The sequence below is a fragment of the Artemia franciscana genome, chromosome 8, assembly GCF_032884065.1.
Source record: "Artemia franciscana chromosome 8, ASM3288406v1, whole genome shotgun sequence".
Lineage (NCBI taxonomy): Eukaryota > Metazoa > Arthropoda > Branchiopoda > Anostraca > Artemiidae > Artemia > Artemia franciscana.
In genome coordinates this window covers 51,600,675-51,625,331 of record NC_088870.1, presented here as the reverse complement: position 1 = coordinate 51,625,331, position 24,657 = coordinate 51,600,675, and the positions used below count along the sequence as shown (strand labels likewise).

Below are 24,657 nucleotides of genomic sequence, written 5' to 3'. Positions count from 1 at the left end.
TATAGTATTTAGACTATTTTGACTAAAATGACTAGCTCAAAATTTCTATTTGAGACATATCAGGACAGTACGGTGTGTCTCTGTTTGTTTGTTGGGGGGGGGAGCTGCCCTTAGATCACTCTGACTTTTAAAAAGGAAAACAAAAAGTTTTTATTATCAAATCCAATGAGCTCCTTCCAAAGTTTATATGACCACGCTTTCTATAGGAATTTTATGTGTCCCGAGGACATAACTTACCATCGTTACATTGAGGCCTTGAGGGATTTTTTATCCTTGAATATATAATTTGGTGAACTTTCAAATACGTTGAACAAAACGACTATCTTAAAATTTTGATTGGAAGTGCTTAGGTAAATGATGGGCGTGGAAGGGCTAATTTGCCTACTAATAACTGAATAAGGTACTAGTCCACTCAAATTCCAATTGAATGAGCCCTTTTTGAAGATTATACGACGACACTTTCTGTGAGAACCTTATATAACCCAACAGCAAAGCTTACAATCCTAGTCCTAAGGACTCTGTGAGGAAGGGGATTGTAATTCTCAGTAACATAATATCCAGACCTTCCAACTATGTTGAACAAGATGGCTGTATCGAAATGTTGATCGGATGTCTTCGAGGAAATAAAGGGGGTGAATGGGGAATTCACCACCCGATCACTTTATACTATTAAAAGGGCTCCAGCCCTCTCAATTACCCATCCAATTAGCCTTTTTTGAGGTTTCTACGACAACGTCTTCCTTAAGAACCTCATATTACCCCAGTGCACAATTTACAACCTCTGCCCTCGGGGCTGCTTGGAAGGGGCTTGTCATCCTTAAAAAAATAATTTCTTGACCTTTCGAATACGTTGAACATAATAGCTTAATTGAATATCGCTATATTTGAGCCTTTTTAGAAGTTTTCATGACAACGCTTTCTATAAGAACCTTATATGCCCCCGGGTTACAACTTACAACCCTTGCCCTAAGAGCTGGAGGGCTGTCACCCTCAAAAACATAACTTATGAACCTTTCAACAAATTTGAAAAAAAATGGTTATCGCTAAACATTGACTGGATATGTTTGGCGAAACGTAGGGGAAAGAAAAAGGGTCAGTTACCCTATAATCACTTTCGACTATTGAAAGGATTGCTTGATGTTTTAATTTCCAGTCGAATGAGTCATTTTGGAATTTTTAACTACAATTACTTCGATATGAAGTCCCCTTGTCCAAAACAAACCAAATATAACAAAAAAAATATTACATTGTGACAACATCTTTCTTTATATAGTCACGACTAGTGCACTGACTATTATTGAATATTATATTACAAGTAAATCTAAGCAAACGTAATAAAGAAAAGGGAACAGGTCATTTAACTAATAAAAGAAGGAAGAAAGGCAAGGAGCCCCAACACCTCGCCCCGCAAGATAAATGAACACCCAGGTTCCATGCTTGTCCAATGTTACAAAAAAAACACAGAACTTTAGCTTTACAATATCCATTTGCTTTCCTTCTTCTATCAGTGTCTGTGCTACTACTTCCACAGCCTGGCTTCAGATCCGTTGCCCTTCACTGGGTTCCACTGCAGAACAAGCATGGTTTAAGTTATATGGATATCTGCATGAGGTTTAGAAAATTGAAGTCCGCAAGATTAGCACCAAATAGTCGTGCAAATACAGTAAATCAATCGTCTGGCCAAGCCAGAGTAGATTCCAACCGCACCAATCCACAAATTAGCAGAACCATGATCCTAAAAAACATGATTGAACTACATTTTACTTATTCTCTCAAACTTGTACCTGTGAGCAGCGGAGAAACGATTTTCAGTACATTTGATGATGCTAGCCATTAAGAAAAACTAGCTGAACTGACCTCTGAATCTCCAACATTGAAAGGAACACCCACCACATCTAAAATAAAACTGAAGTTCCCTCTTGGAAAAATTTGAAATAGTTCATGGAGGAAATTTAAAAAGCATGTGAAAATTATAGGGATAAAGGAAAAAAACTTAATGTCCGAACAAACCATACGTCAGCTCAATGTACGGCTGATTCTCTGGAATAAAAAGATGAAGGATGGGTGTTGATACCAGCAAAAGATGAAATTTGGGTATATTACTTAGTGAATAAGGTTTGTAGTTAATTATTGTCAATACCAGTGAACGGTCAAAACCGTGAGTAAGGTAAATGGACAAAGGTTTGCCACAAGAAGGTATGGGGAAAAAAATGAAGAAACCAGGAGAGAGTATCCCTCAAGGACTCCGGATCAAATAGCTAAAATCTCGGTAAAGCTGGGCAACCAGTTGTCTGTTGAGTAAATAGTCCATCATTCATGGCTGATCAATTTTCAGGATTCTTTACATTTGAACTGGCTTATCAAGTGTTTTATGTGTTAGACATGGTGGCGTAGTCTCCCCTTCTGTTTTTGGGTCAGTTCACCTCCTCGCATAGTCAACGAAGAAGCATGTTTTTCCTTTTTAGCATTTAATGTCTGATAATTTTATCTTTTCCTAATTGATGCTTACACAAAATTTTATGGCCCTTCAGTAGCCTGAAAGTTACTTATATATATAAATATATATATATATATATATATATATATATATATATATATATATATATATATATATATATATATATATATATATTTTTTCTAAGTAACCCTGTTCAGGGCAAAGGATGGGGTCTCATTTGGGTAGATGTTGCGGCTTAACAGGCGTTAGTTTATTACATCAGCCCATCTAGAGCGTGGCCCTCCTCGAGGGTGTTTCCAGCCATTTTCCTAGGGTTTAAAGATATGTGATGGATCTTGTTTCAGTCGAGAGGTGTCTATCTTCCTGGAGGAAGAGGAGTTACTCTTGTAAGTGGGAGTTTGATCCTTGCAGGAACAAGACAATGGTCGGTATTACCAACTTCGGTACTTCTCTATGAGCGGCAAATCTGGAAAAGTGAAAGCCAGTGTCGTCGTACAATGATGTAGTCAAGAATCTTTTTTGTCTTGCCGTCATTGCTGTAACATGTGTGCTTGCTAATGTCTCTTCTAATGAACCAAGTGTTTGTGACTGATAGGGCGTGGGTGATGCAGCAATTGAACAGCCGCTCACCATTTTCAGAGCGTCAACTGTCACAGGTTCAACAGCCGCAGCATAGAGGCCAGATTTGTTGGCGACACCAGCGTTAGAATCTCTTAGGATTATGAGGTAGTCGTGCGGTAATGTGGAGGAGAGCTAGGAGGACGTTACAACATAGACGTCGTCATTAACTTCATCCTCGCTTTCGTTTGTCGTTGCATAGCAGGTAAGAAAAGTTATCATCCTGTGCTTGCCGTCGATTCTCGCTCTCAGTATACGTGTTGAGATAGGTATGAATGACAGTAGGGCTTTCCAGGCAAAGCTCTTGAAAATAAGATCAACTCCCCCTCTTTTTTGGGTTAGTCCAGACCAAAGCAGTATCAATATTTCTCCAATATCTTCTTCACCGCTTCCCGTAAGGTGTATTTCTGTTGTTCCTGAGATCGTCACTTTATATCTTTTTAGTTTTTTTTGCTAAAGAAACTTAGAACCAGGCTTGTTCAGCTTCAGAACATTCCAGATGACAACATTAATGCCACATTGGTCAGTGATATTCAACTTGGTACGTCCTTCCACAGGCCTGGTTCTGTTTGGGAAAGTAGGTGGGACATCCGAGGCTGTATTTCCAGTTACATTCGTAGCAATTAATTTCAGAGGGAAGGCTGCTAACCCAATCGTCTTAATTACATTTAGGTATCCGGTGGCAAGTTAGATATCCAGAGGCACGTGTAGTCAGCTCGACATGGCCCAAGAATGCATGAGAGCAGACTTTGGACTAGCACCAATACCTCCATTCTTATAGGTTATCCTTTTATTTTCATCCGTCTCTGCAACTGCACAGGATGTGCAGTTCTTAGTCCCTAGAGAAAAAAAAAGAAAAATACCCAGGAAGATGTACATCTGTAAGGAAATATCTAGTCAAAATAAAACATTTTAAAACATTTTGTTTTACAATATTTTAAAATATTAGTCAAAAATTAGTCAACAGTTAAAACTTGAAAAAAATGTTGGAAAACAGTATTCTAAGTGTTAAAAAAAAGAAAAAAAAGGTAAGGGATACGGCATTAGACTTTAAAGTCCTTACCGGCGGTGCTTATCTCCGTTTCTTGGCCCTTCAGCCAGGAAGTACGATGGGGGGTTGGGGGCCAGCCATCCTTTTCTTTCGCACACCCTTCCTGTTTACCTTCCCCAGATTTCTCCAGGTACCCATTTAGAGCTGAGTCGACTCTGGCTAAGCTTACAGAGTCACGTTTTTTTTACCTTTTTTTATGTGTGTCGGAGGAGGGGGTTATCTAGGAGGATTCTTCCATGGAGGAATTTATCAAAAGGGAAGAGAATTTCTGGCATTATTAAAAAAAGAGAAAATACATAACAAAATTTCAGCTGGAAGTAAGGAACCGCATTAAAGCCTAAGAAGAACAGAGATTATTACGTATATAATGGTGTTCATCTCCCCCAAAATACCCTGCTCTTTAAACTAAAGTTCCTTATTGTTTTAAAAAGTAAAGCTGCTACAAAGAGTCAAACGTTAGCGTAAAGAGCGATGCTTCGAGGAGGGGTCTACCCCTTTCATGTGCGGAATAATTTTTGTTCGTTTTAAGCTCTAATGTCGCTCCTTACATGCAATTAAAAAAAATTGTTTTTTTTTATTTGAATCAAGAATGATCAGAAACAAAGTCTGAAGAAGTAAGGCTTCTTCAGAGCCTTAAGAAGAATTGATAAGAATATACGCTTAAACAAAAATATCTTAATTAAAACAAAAATGGAAAATGAACCAAGATAACAAATAACAGCCCAAAGTAGAAGAATGACTTACCTAGGAATGAAACAATGGGGAGATTTCACACAGAGGAGATTACTTTAAAACTAACACACAGATAAAATTCGAAAAAAGAACTAATAACTGAAAAGCAAAAACGTCAATTTTCAAAAACGATTTACTTACAAAAATTTACAATTATTAAAATTATACTACTCACACAATACTATATCAGTATCTGAGTTCAAAGAAAGAAAATATATTAGCTTGGTAAAGGAGCCCAATTTGGTAGCTCACGAATCGCTATATCACATTTTGTCTAACAGCTGAATTAGGGCTTCTGCTATTTTAACTCTTTTTTTATTGGCTCTATCCTTTGAGCTTTCCGGAATTTATTCACTTTTGATTGTGCAAGTGGCAACGACTATATCCTAGGATTTTTTTAATAGATATGCCTAGGGTCTAATAGCTATGTCTTTAGATGTAAGATGACCTTCTACCCAAAAAAATAACATGGGAAAGACACGTAAGCCTTGAAATGTCCCCATTATTCAGGTGTAGCATTTAATACTGGAAAGTATACAGATATTTTTTAGGGCTGTAGAACTTCATACCTTGTGCTGGTGTCTTTAGGAAGAATTTTCAGGGAGTGAAATTTTCAGGGTAAATTAGATATTGGGGGGATTTTACAGAATTCCTATAAGACTGTTTTTTTATCAATTTCTCTTTTCAAGCCAGAATCATTCTTTTTTAAGGGAAATATAAATTATGACGCAATGCAGATATATTCCAACAGATAGGTTGGTTTTGTCCTTCTTATGTACCGGGAACAGAAAAGTAAGTATGATGAAATCAAAACTATTGAACATAGGTACGGTCATATAGCTGATAAGTTTGGAATTTAATGCATTCACACGGTTTATAATTAGTAAAATATCATTTATCCTTTGTTTCGGAAAGTTCTGTCTATCACCCTTGCTTATAAAGAAGACTATTAAATAATCAGATTTTTCTGTATGATATGGGCTACCTGAGACAAACCAGATCATAAAGAAAAATCTTACTATTGTATTCCTAGGAATTAGTTGGAGACAACTTGTTCTCAACTAATTTTGTAACCTTTTTATTACTCCTTCCAAGATTAGAATCTATTTAAAGGATTGGGTTCCTGAAGTGGTCAAATTTTGAGTCAAGAAAAGGCGCTAAACATACATGTATTGCTTTATCTAAAAAAGGTAATTAGTCCCTTTAAAACAGCAAAAGAATTATCAAAAGTAAATTATAAGCACATGTTACTATTTTTATATTTGTTACACCAGAAACAAAAAGCATGCGTCATTTCTGTGAATAAACACATCTACTAAAAGATGTTATCTATTAAGCCGCAATTCTTCAGTCAATTTAAGTTTTATGTCTATATAATTGTGTGGATTCGTGTTATAGCCACCACAACATTCGAGAAGTGAAGTTATGCTCATCATAATGAGATAGACCAAAATATGAAAAGAAGTCGACACATTATTATCGAAATTATGGAAGCTACAACAAAGAACTATGGTAGGGGGCCGTATATAACGCAATATATTAAATACCTAACATAATATGACCTAGCCCAGCCAAAAAGCCATCTCTATATATTAAATATTTAACACAATATATCTACAACGTAGATTTAAATTCAGCCTCTGGTAATTTTCCTTAAATAGTGACATCTGTAAACCAGTTTGTGTCTGATCTTGCAGATTCAAATTCTCGAGTGTGTACTGGCTAATACACAAGTACCGAATTGTGTTTTCAAAATATATTTTAGACATTCTTCCTTATATACCCTAAAACCAAAGTTTCATCTTTCAAAAGACTCTAATATTTTGGCTTATTAAAACTTCGTTGAAATTTTCTGTGCTTCTAGGTTATTCATGATAAAATCGGTTTAAGTGAAACGGTTTAACTGTTTTTGCCAATTTTTTTGAGAAAGAAATTATTTAAACTTAGTTGAAATATTCTGTTCTTCAAGGTTATTCATGATAAAATAGGTTTAAATGAAAGAGTTTGACTGTTTGTGCCAATTTTTTTTAAGAAAGACTTGCGAATCATAAAAGTCATTTAACAAGAATAAGAATTGAAACTGTTTATATATGATCTACGTAACATATATCTTCACATACCAAAAGAGGAATATTAAATAATTTTCCTTGACTGGAAAATGGAATTTACCTACCTGGCGAATGGACGAATTTTTATATATTCCGTGTCTAATCTAGTATCCGCATTTGGCGCTTCTATATACTAATCATGTATTTTAGCAAAATGGCTCTTCTTGTATGTTAACTATTTTAAATTTCCAATTTTAATTTGGTTGATACTTTATATTTATTTGCTACATTTGATGTTTCTCCGTAATTTTTCAGTGAAGTATTTTTTTTTACTGGGGAGGGACAACTAATAGAGACAAGTTAAAATTTTATGTCACGATGAAACTTTGACATAATTAAAAATAAGGATATTTACAATTCTAAAGTTAAATTTAAAATATAATTTCCATTAAGGATGGGGTTAATTTCGAAGAACAGTTTAACAATGTTAAAAATTGACAATAAATTGAACTTGCCTCAAGGAACTGCTCCGTAGACCATTGAAGACTGTATTCGCTAATATCTTATGTTGAAATATTTCTTTTTGCTTTCCTTTGAAGGTTAAAATGAAAAAGACGTTTGAGTTTAATCGAAAATTTTCTACTTAGTCAACTTTGAAAGTTTCATCCTGATATGTCTGTTAAATTCTGATATATTAAAATACACATCTTTGGTGTTCAAAATTCCCTTTTTTTGATTGTCAAAACTAGGAAAAATGTATGAATTTTTTCGAACAGTTTTCGATTTAATAAGCACAGAAAATTTCATCTTAAAACATCCACCTACTCCTAAGATGTGAAAACGGCTGGCAGGAATCGTCACTTGTGTAAATTCAAACATAGCAATACTAATAGGATTCATAGATTAAGTTCAATAGCATTCGTACAAGTGATGCTATGGTCACGGGGTAATCAAATACCATATTGAATAATGATGGCAACCACTATGATGGCATATCACTTTTTGGAGGGGGGTTAAAATTATTGTCACTAAGACTTGTACGAATAATATACTGTTATGATCCAACAATATATGTCTTATGAACAAACAATTTCTTAAGAAATTGTCCAATTTTTTATAGTAATTGCTTGATTCAGTCCATATCTGTTAAAAATTGTGCTCAACCTTCTTACACTATCAAAATAAAGGTTCTACTATTTTATCCATTTCTATCACATTTTAATACCTCAGATTCCACAGAGTGTCAATTTTTATCACCAATATTTTTCAATCAGTATTTTGTTTCAGGTATGCGTATAAATTTGATATGAAGATCGTATTACCACTGGAGAGGAAAAATTCTATTGGCATCCCAGAATTATTCTCCATAAATTTGATAAAAAATACACCATGGCACCACCTAGGTTACGATATGCATGTGATACACAGCAGATGGGACCATAGTGCAGTGAAAAATGTGCTAGGGGGAGACCCAGTGTTTATTACCATAATTCGAGAACCAACTCAGCAATTTGAATCTATGTTTAGCTATTTTAGATTTTACGAATACCTTGGATATGTGACTTTGCCAGATTTTATAAATAAATTGGAGGACAATGAATTTGAATATAAGCTGAAATTAGAGTATATGAGGAACAAAAAAATATGGGGAAAAAACCAAATGCTTTTTGATCTTGGATTTCCTGTTACAGATTTTGATAACGAACTTAAAGTCAAACAGTTTGTGGAAGAAGTTAATAAAAACTTTCATCTTGTTATGATAGCTGAAAGATTTGAAGAGTCAATTATTTTATTAAAAGAACTTTTATGCTGGGATTACAATGACTTAGTGTTTCTACAAATGAATACACGACATGAAGCACTAAAAGTAAATTTGTCTGTTGGTCACACAGAAAAATTGAGAAAGTGGCTAAAAGCAGATAGCTACCTTTACAAAAAGTTAAGAAATGTTTTTGACGAAAAGGTTGAGAGATTTGGACAAAAGAAAATGGAGGAAGAGAAGAAGAAACTTACTTTGGCAAGGATTAAAATATTGAAAAAATGTTTTCCTGGAAAAAAAATACCAGAAAATGCTGTTTATCATAAAATGTACAGTTACTCTTCTCATGGATTAATAAACGAAACTGGGAGTCTTCTTCCTCAGGATATGTGGTGAGCCTCTTTCAACAGATTAATATTTAAACTCTTTAATTAAAATACAGGTAATTAATCAAATTAATTTGAATTATTTATTTATAGGTAATTTATCCAAAATATTTTGTAACATAACCACATTTGTGTTTCCTTGAGAACAATTTTGTTTTTCGTCAATGAAACAGATAAAATTGATGCTTCAGCCTCAGATGCTCCTATCGATTAGTAAAAAGATTATGTACTTCCAATTTAGTTTCAAAAAAAACAAATAGCAATATATGAGAGATAAAACAATTCAATATTTTTTAATTTTTCATATAACTATAAAAAACAAAAAGAAAATTTACTTCTAATGATCAATTGAGAAAGAAAATTTATGCCAAGTGGAAGTGGCTCTACCCAAGAAAATAGAATTTCATGAGATGGAACATTTTCGTAACTATTTTGCCGCCAACAAATCTAAAGGTGGGTAGAGGATGCCAAAATCCTCCCTCAGTCTTAGGAAAAATGAGAAATTACTCATCTAGGATTTGACCATAGAACTTATAACCCACTGTAATAAAGATAGCAACACCACTAGACTAATCTGTTCTTTCAAAAATACTTTCAAACTTCTTTCAAAGTTCCTTCAAAAATACTAAATGAATTTCGTTTATATTTCTAAGACCTTAATGGCTTAATAAGCTCATGTATGGAAAAAGAAAGTAGGCTGACTTAGAGCTCATGCTAAAGAAACCAAAGAATTAATGTATATAAGAGCAGAAGCGAAATGTCCAATGCTCAGCATTAAAATATTTGCAACTCATAAAACTAAAAATTCTTCATGACTCCATCTCTTCGCGCACGTGAAATGACAAACGATTTAACGACTATGACAGAAATGATCTGATCGAATTCCAAGTAGTAACTGAAACTATTGTTCTGACATACTGGGTCTTCCCATTCTACGCGTAATGATGTTTAATTTCTTAAGAAACTTTTCACTACTGTTCATATATACATTTATGTTGTTTAAAGACACTATTTGTTGGTATGACGTCAGCGTACTGTTATGAAATAAATGCTCCTTGAAAGGCGAAAACAATCTTAAATATAACTTAAACTTTAAAAGTTTTGTTAAAATTCTTTTTTCTAGTGAAACTCGCTCTGACCAGTATGACAAAGAATCGATCAAGGAAGCCGGGTCCTTTCCTATATTTATTAACAAAAGGGTCCCAAAACAAGTTTTAAAAGAAAAGGAATGGGCATAATAAACTTTAGATAATAAGAAATAAGACCTACAATAATCGACACTCAAAACAACCAGAAATTATTATTAAGGAATAAATTAAGCTGTAAACAAAAAGAAATTAAATAGAAAATCATTCGAAAAAAAATATGCCAGAGTTACTAATCTGAATAAATAACTAATTATTGAAATGACTAAAGCTTAAATTCAATAAGCAAACTAAGCTTAAAATAAGTAAAAATCTATTTCTATTGATGTATGAGCGAAATCCAATAGCAAATATAAATTAACTTAGCAATAGTAACAAACAAATATATAACAGTCATTAATGTATAAGAAAAAATAAATTTTTAAACGAGTAAAACATACATATAATCTGAAAATCAAGCTCAATATGAACAGAATCACTAAAAACAATAGTTTGAGTACTTCCTCCTTCTCTAACAGTAAAAGTGTAAAAGTCCACTGCTTTGAGGGTGCTTTACTGAAAAACAAATTAAATTTTAAATATTTCATTTTTTACTTACTACATCATTCAAAATAAACATAAAAATTAAGTTTGAATTAAATTGCGAACATATTTGCTTTCAGCAGTTAGTATTATCAAATTATAGGAAAAGTTTATTTTATTATTTCTTTCCAACACTATTTATAACTAATATATATATATATATATATATATATATATATATATATATATATATATATATATATATATATATATATATATATATATATATATATATATATATATATATATATATATATATATATATATATATATATATATATATATATATATATATATATATATATAATATATTCACTAAAAAGAGAGTTTAAATATTACCCCCTTCCCTGAGTGCCAAAGTCAACAAAACATTACATCAATGACCCTTCACTGAAAACAAATTTCATTACAAGTATATTCTTTTCCAGTTATTACACGGTTGAAAACATAAAAAACCACCTTGAAACAAAATAATGAACTGCTGAACTGTCTACAATTAATATCACTATATATCAATTACTCAATTCGGCTTTATTAGATCTTTCCAATAAGGTTCAGGACACAAAGAATTTTCAGTAAGGTGCCAGTTAAGCAGTAGGTTTAAATTTTTTCAATTGGAGAAAGTGGCAGTATCCAAATTCCTTTTTGTAGTAATTTTTGTTCATTTTAAGCTTAATTCGCATATTCAATTTAAAATTTACTCGTGTTAAGATTCTGTCATTTATTTACATACTTAACTATTATATGTTTGTTTGTTTTAATATTTATATAATTTTGTTACTTTTCGGCTAAATTTTTACTTCAAAGGAAAAATATATTGGGTTGTTTATAAGAATGATCTGCAGATTCAATTTATGCTTCACTCGTTTGAAGATTTATTTATTCATTTATATTAGTACCTATTTTTATTACTGTTTTTTTTTTTATTTTGTTCGTTTTCGATTTCATTTATTCTTTGATAGGAATTTTTTGTCATTTTTTAGTTTGAATGGTTGTATGTTTTAATTCTAATCTGAAGTTTAATACAGGCTTTAACTTTCTCTGGGAAATTTTTTTGAATTTTTTTTTAATTAATTCTTTTTTGTTTTGATCTCTAAAGTCTCAAGTTTCTCTATATCACCTTTTAAAATTTTCTTATAGATTCATATATTCAAATATTTAAAAATGCATGATAGTATTACAATGAGTAATTTAGTTGAGGGTTACAATATCGCGGATGTTTTGGAGGGGTTATCAGGCCGTAGAATATCAGAGGTCAGCTGCCATAAGTTTTGAATAAATAATATTAACAATTTTTTGGGGGGAGGGCATTGGGCCATTGATGGCCAAGGGTCAGTTCCTATAAGCTTATGAATGAAATAAAGTTAATATTTGTTTTTTGGAGGGATATCGGGGTGAGGTCATGGAAGACCAATCGTCAGATTCCTTTTAGCATAGAGTATCGTGATCATGAATAAGCTCTTTAGGTGGAGAGATGGGTTTCGATCCATGGAGATAAGAACAAAGATCAACTCCTATGGTTTTTGGATTAAAATTTCATTTACAATTTGTTTTCTCCTTGGGACAATGATTCGGACCTTTGAGGGAGAGACAGGGATCAGCTTCAATGAATTTCGAAATAAAACATCGTTGATATGTTTTTAAGGGATGTAGAGGGAGTTTCTGATCTCATGATTTCTAAAAATTAAATATAGTTAATAATAGGTCTTTTGAGGTGAAGGAGGGGGTCTGGGTATTGATGGAGGACGAGGGTTTAGCTAATCTAAGTTTATTTTTAATAGAATATTGCTAATAAGTTCTAAGTTAGTTAGTAAGTTAAAAATAGTGTTAATAATTTCTATGGAGGAGGGGGTTAAACATATCTATTCTTTTATCTATTTAAATAAACGTATTATAAGATCTCATATGCCATTGAGGGGGTCCCGGGGCTACCGTACCTGCCCAGGGCTCTAGGAGGTGGTGTCGACATCGGAGCTTTGTAATGGAATTTTGAAGTGTTTTTTAGCCACTTAATAATTCTCATTTCTTAAGTTTCAATAGCAAAACCACTTTTATATTATTTAAATATCACTTTCTACTGCATTTTATTTTGATTCTTAAAAATTAGCTATTCTAGGTTTTTGACTTTTAAAAGAAAAACCCTTTTATGTTAAAAAAATGTTTTATGAAAAAATCAAAATTTTGGTTTCTTATTCCTTCAATTAAAGCCTTTGAACTTCTTTGTCGTTCATTTTTGACAATTTTTTATTCCTTTTTCTTAATAATAGATTTTTGGCAAAATCTCTTTCTGTTTCTTAATTTTACTGTTCTTTAATTCTAATGACTTAATTATCATAAGTGGAAGTACGGGTTTTCTTTTTCATTGAATTGTTTTCTCTATTCAAAATATAAGTTTTCTAGAGCCTTAATAGAAAAAATTATTTTAATATAAGAAATTTAACAATTTGAGAATTTTCAGTTGGAATTTAATAGTGCTTCAACTTTATCCTATTACCAATCCTATTTCATATTTCTATCCTATATTCAACTCTATAAAATACATACCAACTTTATCCCACTTCATATTTTTCGTTAATAATATAAGAAAGTTCTGTATTAAAATGTACATCGTTTCAATGATAATATTTTCCAAAAAAAGACTGCTATTTAATTCCTTGTTTTAAATTTACCTACTCTACCTTAATGGATATAATTCAAACCAAAAGTCAATTGTTACAAAAACAAAAGCAATATTTAGTTTCTTGATTTGAGCTAATTCTACTCGGCTGAAAATAAAATCGCCCAATTTATTTTTAAAGTTCTCAGATAAAGAATCTTAATTTTTTGTTGCCTGTTTTGACCAATCAAGAGAATTTATCCGTTATTAAATTAAATTGAACGTTGACCATAAACTAGTGGTACCAAAGTGAAAATATTGATATTTTTAATATCTTATCGACCAGGATGGAGCAAGGAGCGAGATAAATATGAATTTGCATATCAAAAAGTAGAATATTTTCAGTTCTAGGGTGTTTTTCACATTTGAAAACCATAGGAATATAGGTTAGCAAGAAAAAAGATATTGGATGCTTTGACAGCAGGTGAGCAAGGTTCTGAAGCCTCTTCAATCCAAAAACGGAGGAAGATTTGCTAGATTTTTTCCAGAGAGAATACCTAAAAATTGTTTTGTATACAAGATTGACTGATTGTATATGAAACAGTAATTGTAAAACATATGTGGTTCAAGCCCTGTTTCTGAAGCTACACAGGGAGAAAAAAAAAGACAGCTAGGGCACATTTTGGATTTTGGCAAGATATTATGCAAAAGATTATCTTTGTATGCCTGTTTCTTGGGCCAAATTAAAACATGTCGTCCCTGGTTTGGGCGGAAGGGTGTTGTAAGAAGGATTCGACGAAAATAGGAAGTTCTGGACATATTGTAATAGATTGAATAGTATTGAACGGAGGAGAGGTGTGTCTAACTTTGACCCAAAAGGCTTAGTACACTAGTGCTAATGAAGGTACATAAATGAAAATTAGATATGAAAAGGACGATGTTAAACATTAAATATAATAATTGAAATAAAAAATCTGATTGGATGTGCCATTTTATAAGTAGTTATTATGTAGGAAGTTTTTCTAAAACTTAAGAAAATATTAACTTTAAAACTAAAAAGGTAAAATCTTCGTCCATGACTCAACAAGCATTTATTATGAATGCAATGGAAAGTGTGGTAAACTTTTCCCTAAAATTTTTCTGAAGACAGATGCTAGTGAGATATTCTATTCAGAGATTATAGAAGCCATAGAAAAATTACAAACAAAAAATCTTTTTAGAATGGTAATATGGCGTTTGAACTTTCAAGCTCATGTAGTTTTAAATTAAAACTTAATTTAACCCTTATACTCAAATTGATTTTCATGAAATGTTGTGGAAGCCCTTAGATTCGTATTGGTTCCTATGCAATTTTGTTTGAACCCTGACATTCATAAGGCCTTCCATACAATTTTGTCGAAGTTTTAATCTTGCAATTTCCCTGGTAAGAAATTCCTTGAGTGACTTCATATTGATGATTACATTTTAAGAACATGCATGCATCACGTTAGTCTCACCAGTGTTTTTAATGTTTTTCGTGTCTATGATGCTGGCAAATTTTCACAAGATACACAGATAAGCATAAAGACCAAATGTAAAGAGTCATTTCTCAAATGGCGTTTTTAGAATTTTGAATATATTTAAAGTACATATGATATATCTACAGCAATTCTGACAACAAAAGGTACAACAAATAAGGATTGATTTCAATGAAGCTCTTCTTTGAAAAACTCAATGGTTGAAAAAGTGTTTTAAATTAATTTCTGTTCGTCTTTTATTGTCATGGTATCATTCATGGATGTTGATCATGTTGAACATTTTCAAGTGCTTCATTGCTTAGATAAATTTTACATCGTAAATGTTCTCCAATGTTAGTGCTTCATGTCTTTGGTTTGGTTGAATTGGATTTCGGATATATCTGATCCTATCACGGTAAACAACTCAGGAGAGGTGGTATACAGTCTCCATATATTTTTACAGTTTTCTTGCAGACTGTTTGCTAATTTTTGTCTCCTACTATTTATAAAAGAAACGCCTGTGTTACACGTTATATGCAGATGATACCCCACTAGTTGGCCATACTAGGTTTAACCTCATTAAAAATCAACTTTTCTGATTAATCCTATCAGTGATTTCGTGTAAATACTTCTAAATGTCATTTTATTTGTTTTACCGTGTCTAACTCTGCTCCCCCATTGCATGTGGATAAAATTATACTCTAATGCATTTCAAACATGAAATAGCTTGGCAGGCTTTTCTTGTTAAACGTTCAGATATATGCTAGTCTCTAGTCACTAGTGGACTACACTGTATTTTTATTTCACATGATAAAATCTCGCCAAATGGAGGAATGTATAATCGTCAATGAAAACTTAACCATAGTTTGTTCTCTCTTGCAATTCTGCCACCTGACAACGTCACCAAGGACTTTAGTGCTAATACATCTAAAAAGGTGTGTGCCAGTAATTCTCTCGGTTTTCCCCTTAATTGTAATTCATTGGACATTGATATTTTGTTTATGTTGTTATTCCTTACGGGTTGTATTATTCCTTGCCCTTTAATCCGAAATTAATTTTGTAATATTTTGGGTTATAAAAAAACATACATACTTACTTAGTACCACACCTTACCAGTGTCATCAATATAACCTTCTTTCTTCTAATCTTGGTTTGCACACTAGTCTTTTTATTTTACCAAACTTTCTCAATTTGTGAAAAAATACCCTGGACCTTTGCCATTCAAGTTTTAACCCCTCTATGACACTTACCTTTTGTAAAACATCTTTCAAAAACTTTATTCCGCAAACTAGCATCATCAGCTTTATTTAATTCATGCTTTACTTCGAAGTCTTACTAAGTAGTTTTTGGTACCCTTAATGTTCTTCTAAGGCTAAAATCCATAAGAATAAAAGATAGAAATTTGAATGGTGAAACTGCCTGATAAATATGCTTAAACTTCTTTTTAATGCGTAGATTTAGACTTTTTGAAACATATTTCAGTTTCATTAAGAAACTCATTCTGACTAACATAACAAAAAGCCCAAACGATTACTAAATCTTTTCTAATATCTTTCATTTACTAGCATGCCTTTTTTCCCATTGCTTTACTTAGTTATAGGAAGGGCGGAGGGGAATATTATCATTACTCATCATGAATTCACGAAATCATTGATGCCAGAAAATAATTTTGTCTGCAAAACTCCTAAGAGTGGCTGATTGTTACTCCTTAATTACAAGATATAAAATTTATTTAAGTTCAGCTTTTCTTCTTATTTTTTTTTTTGCAGTTTTAGACATTTAGGATTCTTATCTTTTTCAATAGTGAGACTTTTTCATTAAAGATGGTTTAGTTATATAGGAAATTGCACATTGTATATATTTTTTTTTTCTTATAGTAATATCTGTATACTTCAGATTTTTAGTTTTTTTAGTCAATCAATAGTCTTATTTTTTTCTAATTCGGTATCAAGAAAAATATTTTTACTTCAAAAGATTTCAAGCTTTAATAATTTGGGATTTAAGAATTAAGACCATTCTAATTATTGGCAAAACAACTGCCTCTACTTGTAACAAAAACTTTGACTACTTATGACCGCGACTGAATCTGCTTTCAAACACGACTGCTTCTGAGTGAAACACCAAAAACTTTCGTCAGCGATTATGAATACTATTGTGAATAATTGATGTCTTATGAATTAGAAATTATGAATTATGAATGATAAATTATAGATGTTACATTAATCATATGTAATGGTATATAATTATGACTGGGACTAGAATTGACTACAATTATGACTTTTGTATCTCTATTACAACAGTTTACACCTTTGACTATTAGCACTTGCAACCGTAACCGCTTATGATAGTGATTAGTTGTTATTTTGACTATATTGTACATATACTACTAGGGCAATACAGCTAATATTTTCATTGTCATTTTCAAGCCTTCCCTTCCTACAACTACTGTTGCAAATACTAGTATTAAAAATTTTGAACTAAATCCAAAGAGCGCAAGTGTGCTCAGGATGTCACCATTTCAAATACTGAATAGTTAAAAAACAGATCATATTTATTAAATTATTAAAACTTTTAGAGAAAGATGAATTAAACATAAAATTATGGCAAAAGATACTTTAAATTAAAAAAAGTTCTTAATAAGATGTCTATTTAATATTTAATAAAGGATGGATGATGGCTAGGCCTTTCAGGGTATGTTGAATTAAATTAGCAGACACTATTAGCTTCCAAGGCTCTCAAAAGGTTGTAAATTGTCATTCAGAGACAAATGAGGGAAAAATGTTTAAACTACCAAAGAATGTTCAGTAATATGGCAAATTAATATTTGTAGGAAATAAACGTCATACTAAAATATTTTTAAACCGCTTCTGTCCTTAGAATATCAAATAGCATGCAGAGGTCCTTTGATTCAACTGTTTATCAAATATATGCCATTGTCACTGAATCAATTAAACCTTAAGATCACAACCTTAGAGCGTTATGGTCGATTTAAACTGGAAATTTCAAGAAGATATTTACGCACTCTGTTTTTATAGTCTTAGTAAACGATTAAATAAAAAAAAAGTTTTTTTTAACTGCAAGTAAGAACCGACAATTAAAACTTCAAACAAACAGAAATTATTCCGTATATGAAAGGAGTTTTCCCCTCCTCAACACCTCACTCTTTACGCTAAAGTTTGACAATTTCTTACTACTCTACTTTTTAAAACAATAAAAAGCTTTAGCGTAAAGTGCGACGCGTTGAGGAGGAGACAACCCATTTCATATACGGAATAATTTCTGTTTGTTTTGAGTTTTAATGTCACTCCTTACTTGCAACTAAAAAAACCTTTTTATTTATTTAATTTTTGAAAGTTTCTTAATAAATGCATGTTTGATTGTAGCTCACTGTGCGTAAATAATTTTATTTATGATAATAAATTTTATTATATTTATAATCTATATGATAATAGTTTATAAACAGAGTGATTTCTGTTTGTTTTGAGTTTTAATATCGCTCCCTACATGCAGCTAAAAAGCTTTTTTATTTATTTAATTTTTGAACGTTTTTTAATTAATGCATGCTTGATATTGGCTTAATGTACATAAATAATTAAAATGAAATCTGAATATAATTTTTTTTTTGCTAAATGACTTTCTCAAAGTTTTGATCTGGTGATTTTGATAAAAAAGGGATGGGGGAGGAGGCATAGTTACACACCTATTCTTGGTCAATTAAAAAGGCAACAAGAAATCTTTTTACGTATGTTTTATTAGTAATAAAGATACGTAACTCACGGATTAAGGTACCAGACGAAATTCTATATTTTAATATTTTTATTACGTATATGAGGGAGTTCTCCCGCTCTGTAATACCTCACTCTTTACAATAAAGCTTCAATTTGGTCCCAATTCATTAAGAACGACCCCAGAATAACAAAGACCGTAAAATAAATTGTTGAAATTACTAAAAAATGCTGTAGCATAAAGAGTGAGATATTGTAGAAGAGACGAACCCCCTTAAATACGTAATATTTTCTGTTTGTCTTAGGTTCTAACTAGGTTGTAACTTGCAGCCCCTCCCTATAGGACCGTGGGGGTTTAGTCGTCGAAAGACATAATTATTAAGTTTTTGACTCTGCTGAACAAAATAGCAATCTCAAAATTTGATCCAGTGAGTTTGGTACAAAATGAGTGTTACAGGGGACCTAGGTGGCCGCCAATTTTTGGGTCACTTAAAAAGGGCACTAGAACTTCTAATTTCCATTAGAAAGAGCCCTCTTGCAACATTCTAGGACATTTGGAATGATACGATCACCCCTGAGGAAAAGAAAAAAAATATATATAAATAAACCCACATCCGTGATCTGTTTTCTGGGAAAAAATTCAAAATTCCACATTTTGTAGATAGGACCTTGAAACTTCTACAATAGGAGTCTCTGATACGATGAATCTGATGGTGTGATAATCGTTAAGATTCATTGAATTTTATGTGTTTTTTCTTCTATTTTTTAAAATAGGGAAAATTTATGCAGGCTCGTACCTTTTGATGGGTAAAATTAAACTTGATGAACCTAATATGCTTAGAATCGGTGTAAGAATGAGATTCTCCTTAGCCCCATCCCCAGGAAATGAGGGGATTTATTCGGCGAAAAAGATAATTGTTAAGTTTTCGACTCTGCTGAACATAATGGCTATCTAAGAAATTTTGATCCAGTGACTTTGGCAAAAAATGAGCGTTATAGGGGACCTAGGTGCCCCCCAGTTATCGGGTCACTTAAAAAGGGCACTAGAACTTCTAATTTCCATTAGAATGAGCCCTCTTGCAAAATTTTAGGACCTAGGGTTGATACGATCACCCCTGGGGAAAGGAAAAGAAAAATAAATATATTGATAAACACGCATCCGTGATCAGTCTTCGGGGAAGAAATACAAAATTCCACATTTTTGAAGATAGGAGCTTGAAACTTCTGCAGGAGGAGTCTCTGATACGCTGAATTTGAGGGTGCAATTTTTGTTAAGATTCGTCTACTCTTATGGTGTTTTCCCCTATTTTCTAAAGTAGGGAAAATTTATTTAGGCGTATAACTTTTGATGGGTAAAATTAAACTTGATGAAACTAATATGTTTAGAATAAGCGTAAAAATGAAATTCTCTTTATATAGCCATTGATATCAAAATTTCATTTCTTATAGTTTCGGTTGCCATTGAGCTGCGTTGATCCTTCCTATAGTTCGTTACCACGAACTGTTTGATAGTGAGAGGATTCAAAAAGGATTTTCTAATAACGAATGCAGAGAAAGAAGGAGTGGAGGGATAAATTATAATCATAATTATTTTAGAAAAATAGCAGTTTAAAAGAGGAAATTTGTTAGGGTTGAATCTTAAAAACACAGGTACTATCATTGTCAAAAGTGTGGTAGGTTTGGCAGAAGAGAAACGAGTTAAGATACAATTTATAATAAGGATTTATAAATGAAAGTCAATATGCTTTAGCAGAAACTAAACTCTGTGAAATAAAATATATTTAAAGTTCTTAAATTTTAGGGAAAAAGCTTTCAAAATACCCGCCCAAAGTCAAGACCCGTAGAGAGTTTGGACAATTTTCAGTAAATAAACAATACACTGCCGTAAATTTGAGTTTGAAAAGAAGAAGAAAATCAAATTAAAAATATTATAATAGCCCAGCTTTAAATTATTAAATCCCCTAATTCTCAACATGAGTATTACTTTGACTAATTTTGTAAAAAGACTGAACAGTAGTAGATATTTTGGCTATTTTTTCGTTTTCTTATCTAGGGATACCATTTAATGTTAAAAAACTATATTTTCAACAAATTTAAATAAAAAAATGTCTTTCATCATTCGTTCATAGATATCATAACGACTTAAAAATACACAAAAATCTTAACCAATAGTAGAATCTCGGTTAAAAAAGTTTTTTTTTCATTTTTCATTTTTTTTTTCTTCATTCGATAATGGAATTATATGCCTCGTTGACAAAGAATCGATTTACGGTGAACTGAAATTGAATAACAATAGAAATTACACATACTTATTTTTAAAAATGACCTCCCTGAGTAAAGTCCTTGCATGACCAGCAGGGGTAAAGTTCAAACCAAAAAATAAATCTAGAGTGACAAATGAATGTTGTGTTTACTTGTAGAAGGGGAAACAGTAAACGAAAGATATTCCCAGTTTACAAAATATTGAAATAAACAATCCAAACTTCTTCGAGGCGATTCCTGGCAATAAATCGGTCTGTTAACAAATGGCCTACCTGAGTAACGTCCTTGTATCACCTACAGGGCTGATATTAAAACTAACAAATAAACCTAGAATGACAAATGATTGTTGTTTTTACTTGTAGAAGGGGCAACATTAAACGGAAGATATTCCCAGCTTCTAAATTATCGAATTTAACATTCCAAGCTACTTCGAGACGATTTCTGACAATAAATTTGAAAAGTGTCACTTTTGAATGCACACAAGACTCCATAAAATGCTAGGGGCCATAAAATGCTTCCAGTTATCCGAAGATAATTGGTGTAATTAGCAAGATCAGAAACCACAATCGAGTCATAGCCTTGGGGCAAACGAAAATAAAAGAAAAGGCTAATGCACCAAGGAAATTAAAAATGTACATCACAAAATTTTAGGAAGCTCTGACAATACTGATTTAAAATATTTGAAAAGTGTTTCAGATGGGCAAGCTTAATTTTGTACATACATATACAAACGCAATATCATATCTCACAAAGGTCTTTTTTATAGGAGAATATCAGGCTGTCGACTTTATGGATTGGATAAATCTTTTTCAACTCTTAACTTTATGGATCAGTTGAAGTCAGCCCAATTGAAAATGGCAGATATGAACACCATGCAGTCACTTGAAAATAAATAAAATCACAATTATTTAACTTATTGTAATAGTCAGAGTAGTTTTAACATACAGAGGCCATGATAAAATTAATTTCACCAATAACTTTATTTCAAGCATAATTGGAATTAAAAAATAATTGTTTTTTTTCTCCTTATTTTGGGTGAAAACTCTCCATTTTCTTCCTTAAGAAGATTTCTCAAAACAGAGATTTCTCCTTTTCCATCATAATCTTTTAAGATTATGCTCAGGTACATATCTTCAATTTTGATTCTTGAAGGGTAACGAAATAAAATAGAAAATTTAGATTGTTCCCCAGTGATACAACTGTAGGATTTTCTTTTATGTTCTTTTTTGGGGAGAAGAGGGGGGGGGGTCGCTTAATTTTATATTATCTGTACACCAGTGATAAGTTTCCCTTTTATAGTTAAACCATTCAAGAAGAAAACATCTTTACTTTCTCTATATGTATCTTCTATTTTTTAGGTGATTCAATAATAGTAATAAGCATTACTTAGAAATATGAGCATGCGTTTTAATTAAATAAAAATGATGTACAGTTTGTAGATGATGTACAAAATTTTTAATTATTCAGTAGCTGAATTGTCTTTCATATTCTATTTAACGTTAAGTTTCGAATTGCTTTGATAAAATTAAACATCAGAAACACAACATTTTGTATTTTATAAGAAATTTTTTCACTTTTATTTGAAATTAAAACAATTTTTTCAAGTTTCTTAAAATTATATATAACAAGACATTTCCTTTTCTTGTAGAAATTAGATTAAATATTAAAACAACACAATTCTTTCGTGTAACGTTGAGGTAAATATTAAATTGATACATTTTTTTTAATTTATTTTTGTTAAAGTCTCACTGACATGGAACAAATGCTTGATTTTTAATAGAAGGAATAATATACTTTTGATAATTTTTTATTTCATTTAGTCATTGAAATTTTAATGGAATTTATTTTGATGCTGTATTTAGTTTTCTAGCTATTATTCAGTGTGGTAAGTTCTCTAATTTTTACGGATATTATTGCCAGAAGAGAGTTACAATGAACTAGAAGTTCCAGTTAAAGGAAATTGCTTCAAAAATTTGTTGAAATAGGTAAAAATTACGTCAAATTTTAATTACGAATAACACATTCTGTTAATAAAAATTTCAAACTTAAGCATCAAATAAACCATCAGTTGTTACATGTACAAACAAAATGAAAAACAATATATATATACAAAATCAATTTCTAAAATGTTTATTCTTAATATGAATTTAAAGATGCCAAGGTTTATCTTTAAATCTGAGAAATATATTCTAAACACAGTACAATTGCATGTAAATAAGTTGTTTCGTTCAGTTCTTGTAAAGATGTTTTTTTTTTACTTCAAAGAGTGTTTTATTGATTATAGGCAGTTAGAGGCTTTTCGTTTCTAAGCAAAATGATTGTAATAAGGAAAATAGTATAAATGCAACTGAAAATTTAATATTGAACTCATAAGTTTATAAATTTACATGCATTATTTTGTAATAAGAAGAGAATATTCACTTAAGAGAAAACTACAATTAAAACATGGAAACTTTTAAACTTTAGCTTTTGGATTTGAAATGAGTAGCAGAGGGTTGAAATTTACATTGACATCCTATAGCTCATAATTTTCACTCCTCCACCGTTTTCCTTGACATTTCATGCATTAAATAGTTATTCCTTTCGATGGTTTCTGTGTAATTTTGTAACAATATTTAATTGCAAAAAGGATTAATCCCAGATAATTTATTATGGTTGTTGAATACCTAAAAATCTAAGCTAGTATGTTTTTTAATAAAACAACATTTTCCGCATATGTCACAGTAACTTTGTTATGTCTACTAAGGCATTCTTTTAAGTTATCAAGGGTTTCAGAAATCTGGTGGATCCCCTCAATATTTCCAAGTTTTTAATTTTTTCCGAGTTTAAAAATTTTTTGATTCTTGTATTTTATTCTTTAGAACCCGTTACTGTACAAATATTCAGCTCGAGCAAAGGCTTTATATTCAAAGAATCTAAATTTATTTATGTGGCTCTTATAACTGGGCAAATTATTATCTTCTCATTTTTAGTCAACTGGCAGGAGGGGGCAATTATGACCACATCAATACCTTCTCTTTACCTGCTTAGGAATTGTGGCAGGAGTTTTGAAAATAAAATCCTTGTGTTTTGCTGAAAATTCGAAAAGTTTTGCTCATTTTACTCTATAGCACTAGATTAAGTTTTCCAACAACATGAGATGTTCAATCTTCTGGTAACGGATCGTAGGTATATTATTCTTTCCGTAACTTAATTACGCATATTGTTTTTGACCGCAAGTAGCATTCATATCTTAATTTACAGATAGGTAATATACTATAAAAACATTTTTAAATTTATCCTCGTTCTTCATAAAATAAATGTGGGTAGAAATTGAAATGTATGGCGGTAAAAAATTCATTTAATTAGCCCTTAGGGGGTTGCCTTTTTTGTAGGGTAGTGAATATAGTTGAAAAAGTCCATACGTTCATCGACCCAATCCGATAAACTAATATGAGTAGTGGTATAGTGCTACTAGGCAATTTAAATGAACTTTACAGGTGCTGAATCAGTCAATCTCTTGATATCAAACAGGTGGCAATAGTATCTACAACGAAGAAATCAACTATCGGTGTGATTTTCACAGATTTGGAAGAGTTTTACCATTCCCCTGAATCAGGGCCTAGCCTAGGCAAGAGTACATATTTTTCAATACTGTGGAATTCTAAGGATACGAAGCCAACAGCTAAGAAGGAGATTATTATATGTCGGCCTCTCACAACAGAAGGAAAAAGAGGGTTTTCTAGATGGAGCATAGGCAATAACTGGGGTCACCTGCATGGATTATCTGATTTCAATCAGATGATTGAACTTTTCAACT

The 24,657-nt window shown here is 31.7% G+C and overlaps 2 protein-coding genes across 3 annotated transcripts in view; both read left to right on the top strand.

Annotated features, from left to right (window-relative positions):
- The window catches only part of LOC136030713 (uncharacterized), a 239,685-nt gene that overhangs the window by 55,984 nt on the left and 159,044 nt on the right, over positions 1-24,657 (top strand). The gene's annotated exons all lie outside the window — the stretch shown is intronic.
- LOC136030544 (galactosylceramide sulfotransferase-like) lies at positions 1,964-23,443 on the top strand. Of its 2 annotated transcripts, none has more exons than XM_065709594.1 (3): positions 1,964-2,094; positions 8,195-9,058; positions 21,625-23,443. In XM_065709594.1, exons 1-3 carry the CDS (start codon positions 2,084-2,086, stop codon positions 21,752-21,754), a joined length of 1,005 nt encoding a protein of 334 aa, XP_065565666.1. In that variant the 5' UTR covers positions 1,964-2,083; the 3' UTR covers positions 21,755-23,443. The 2 variants fall into 2 exon arrangements, with proteins under 2 accessions (XP_065565666.1, XP_065565667.1); XM_065709595.1 differs by having other exon boundaries at positions 1,977-2,115.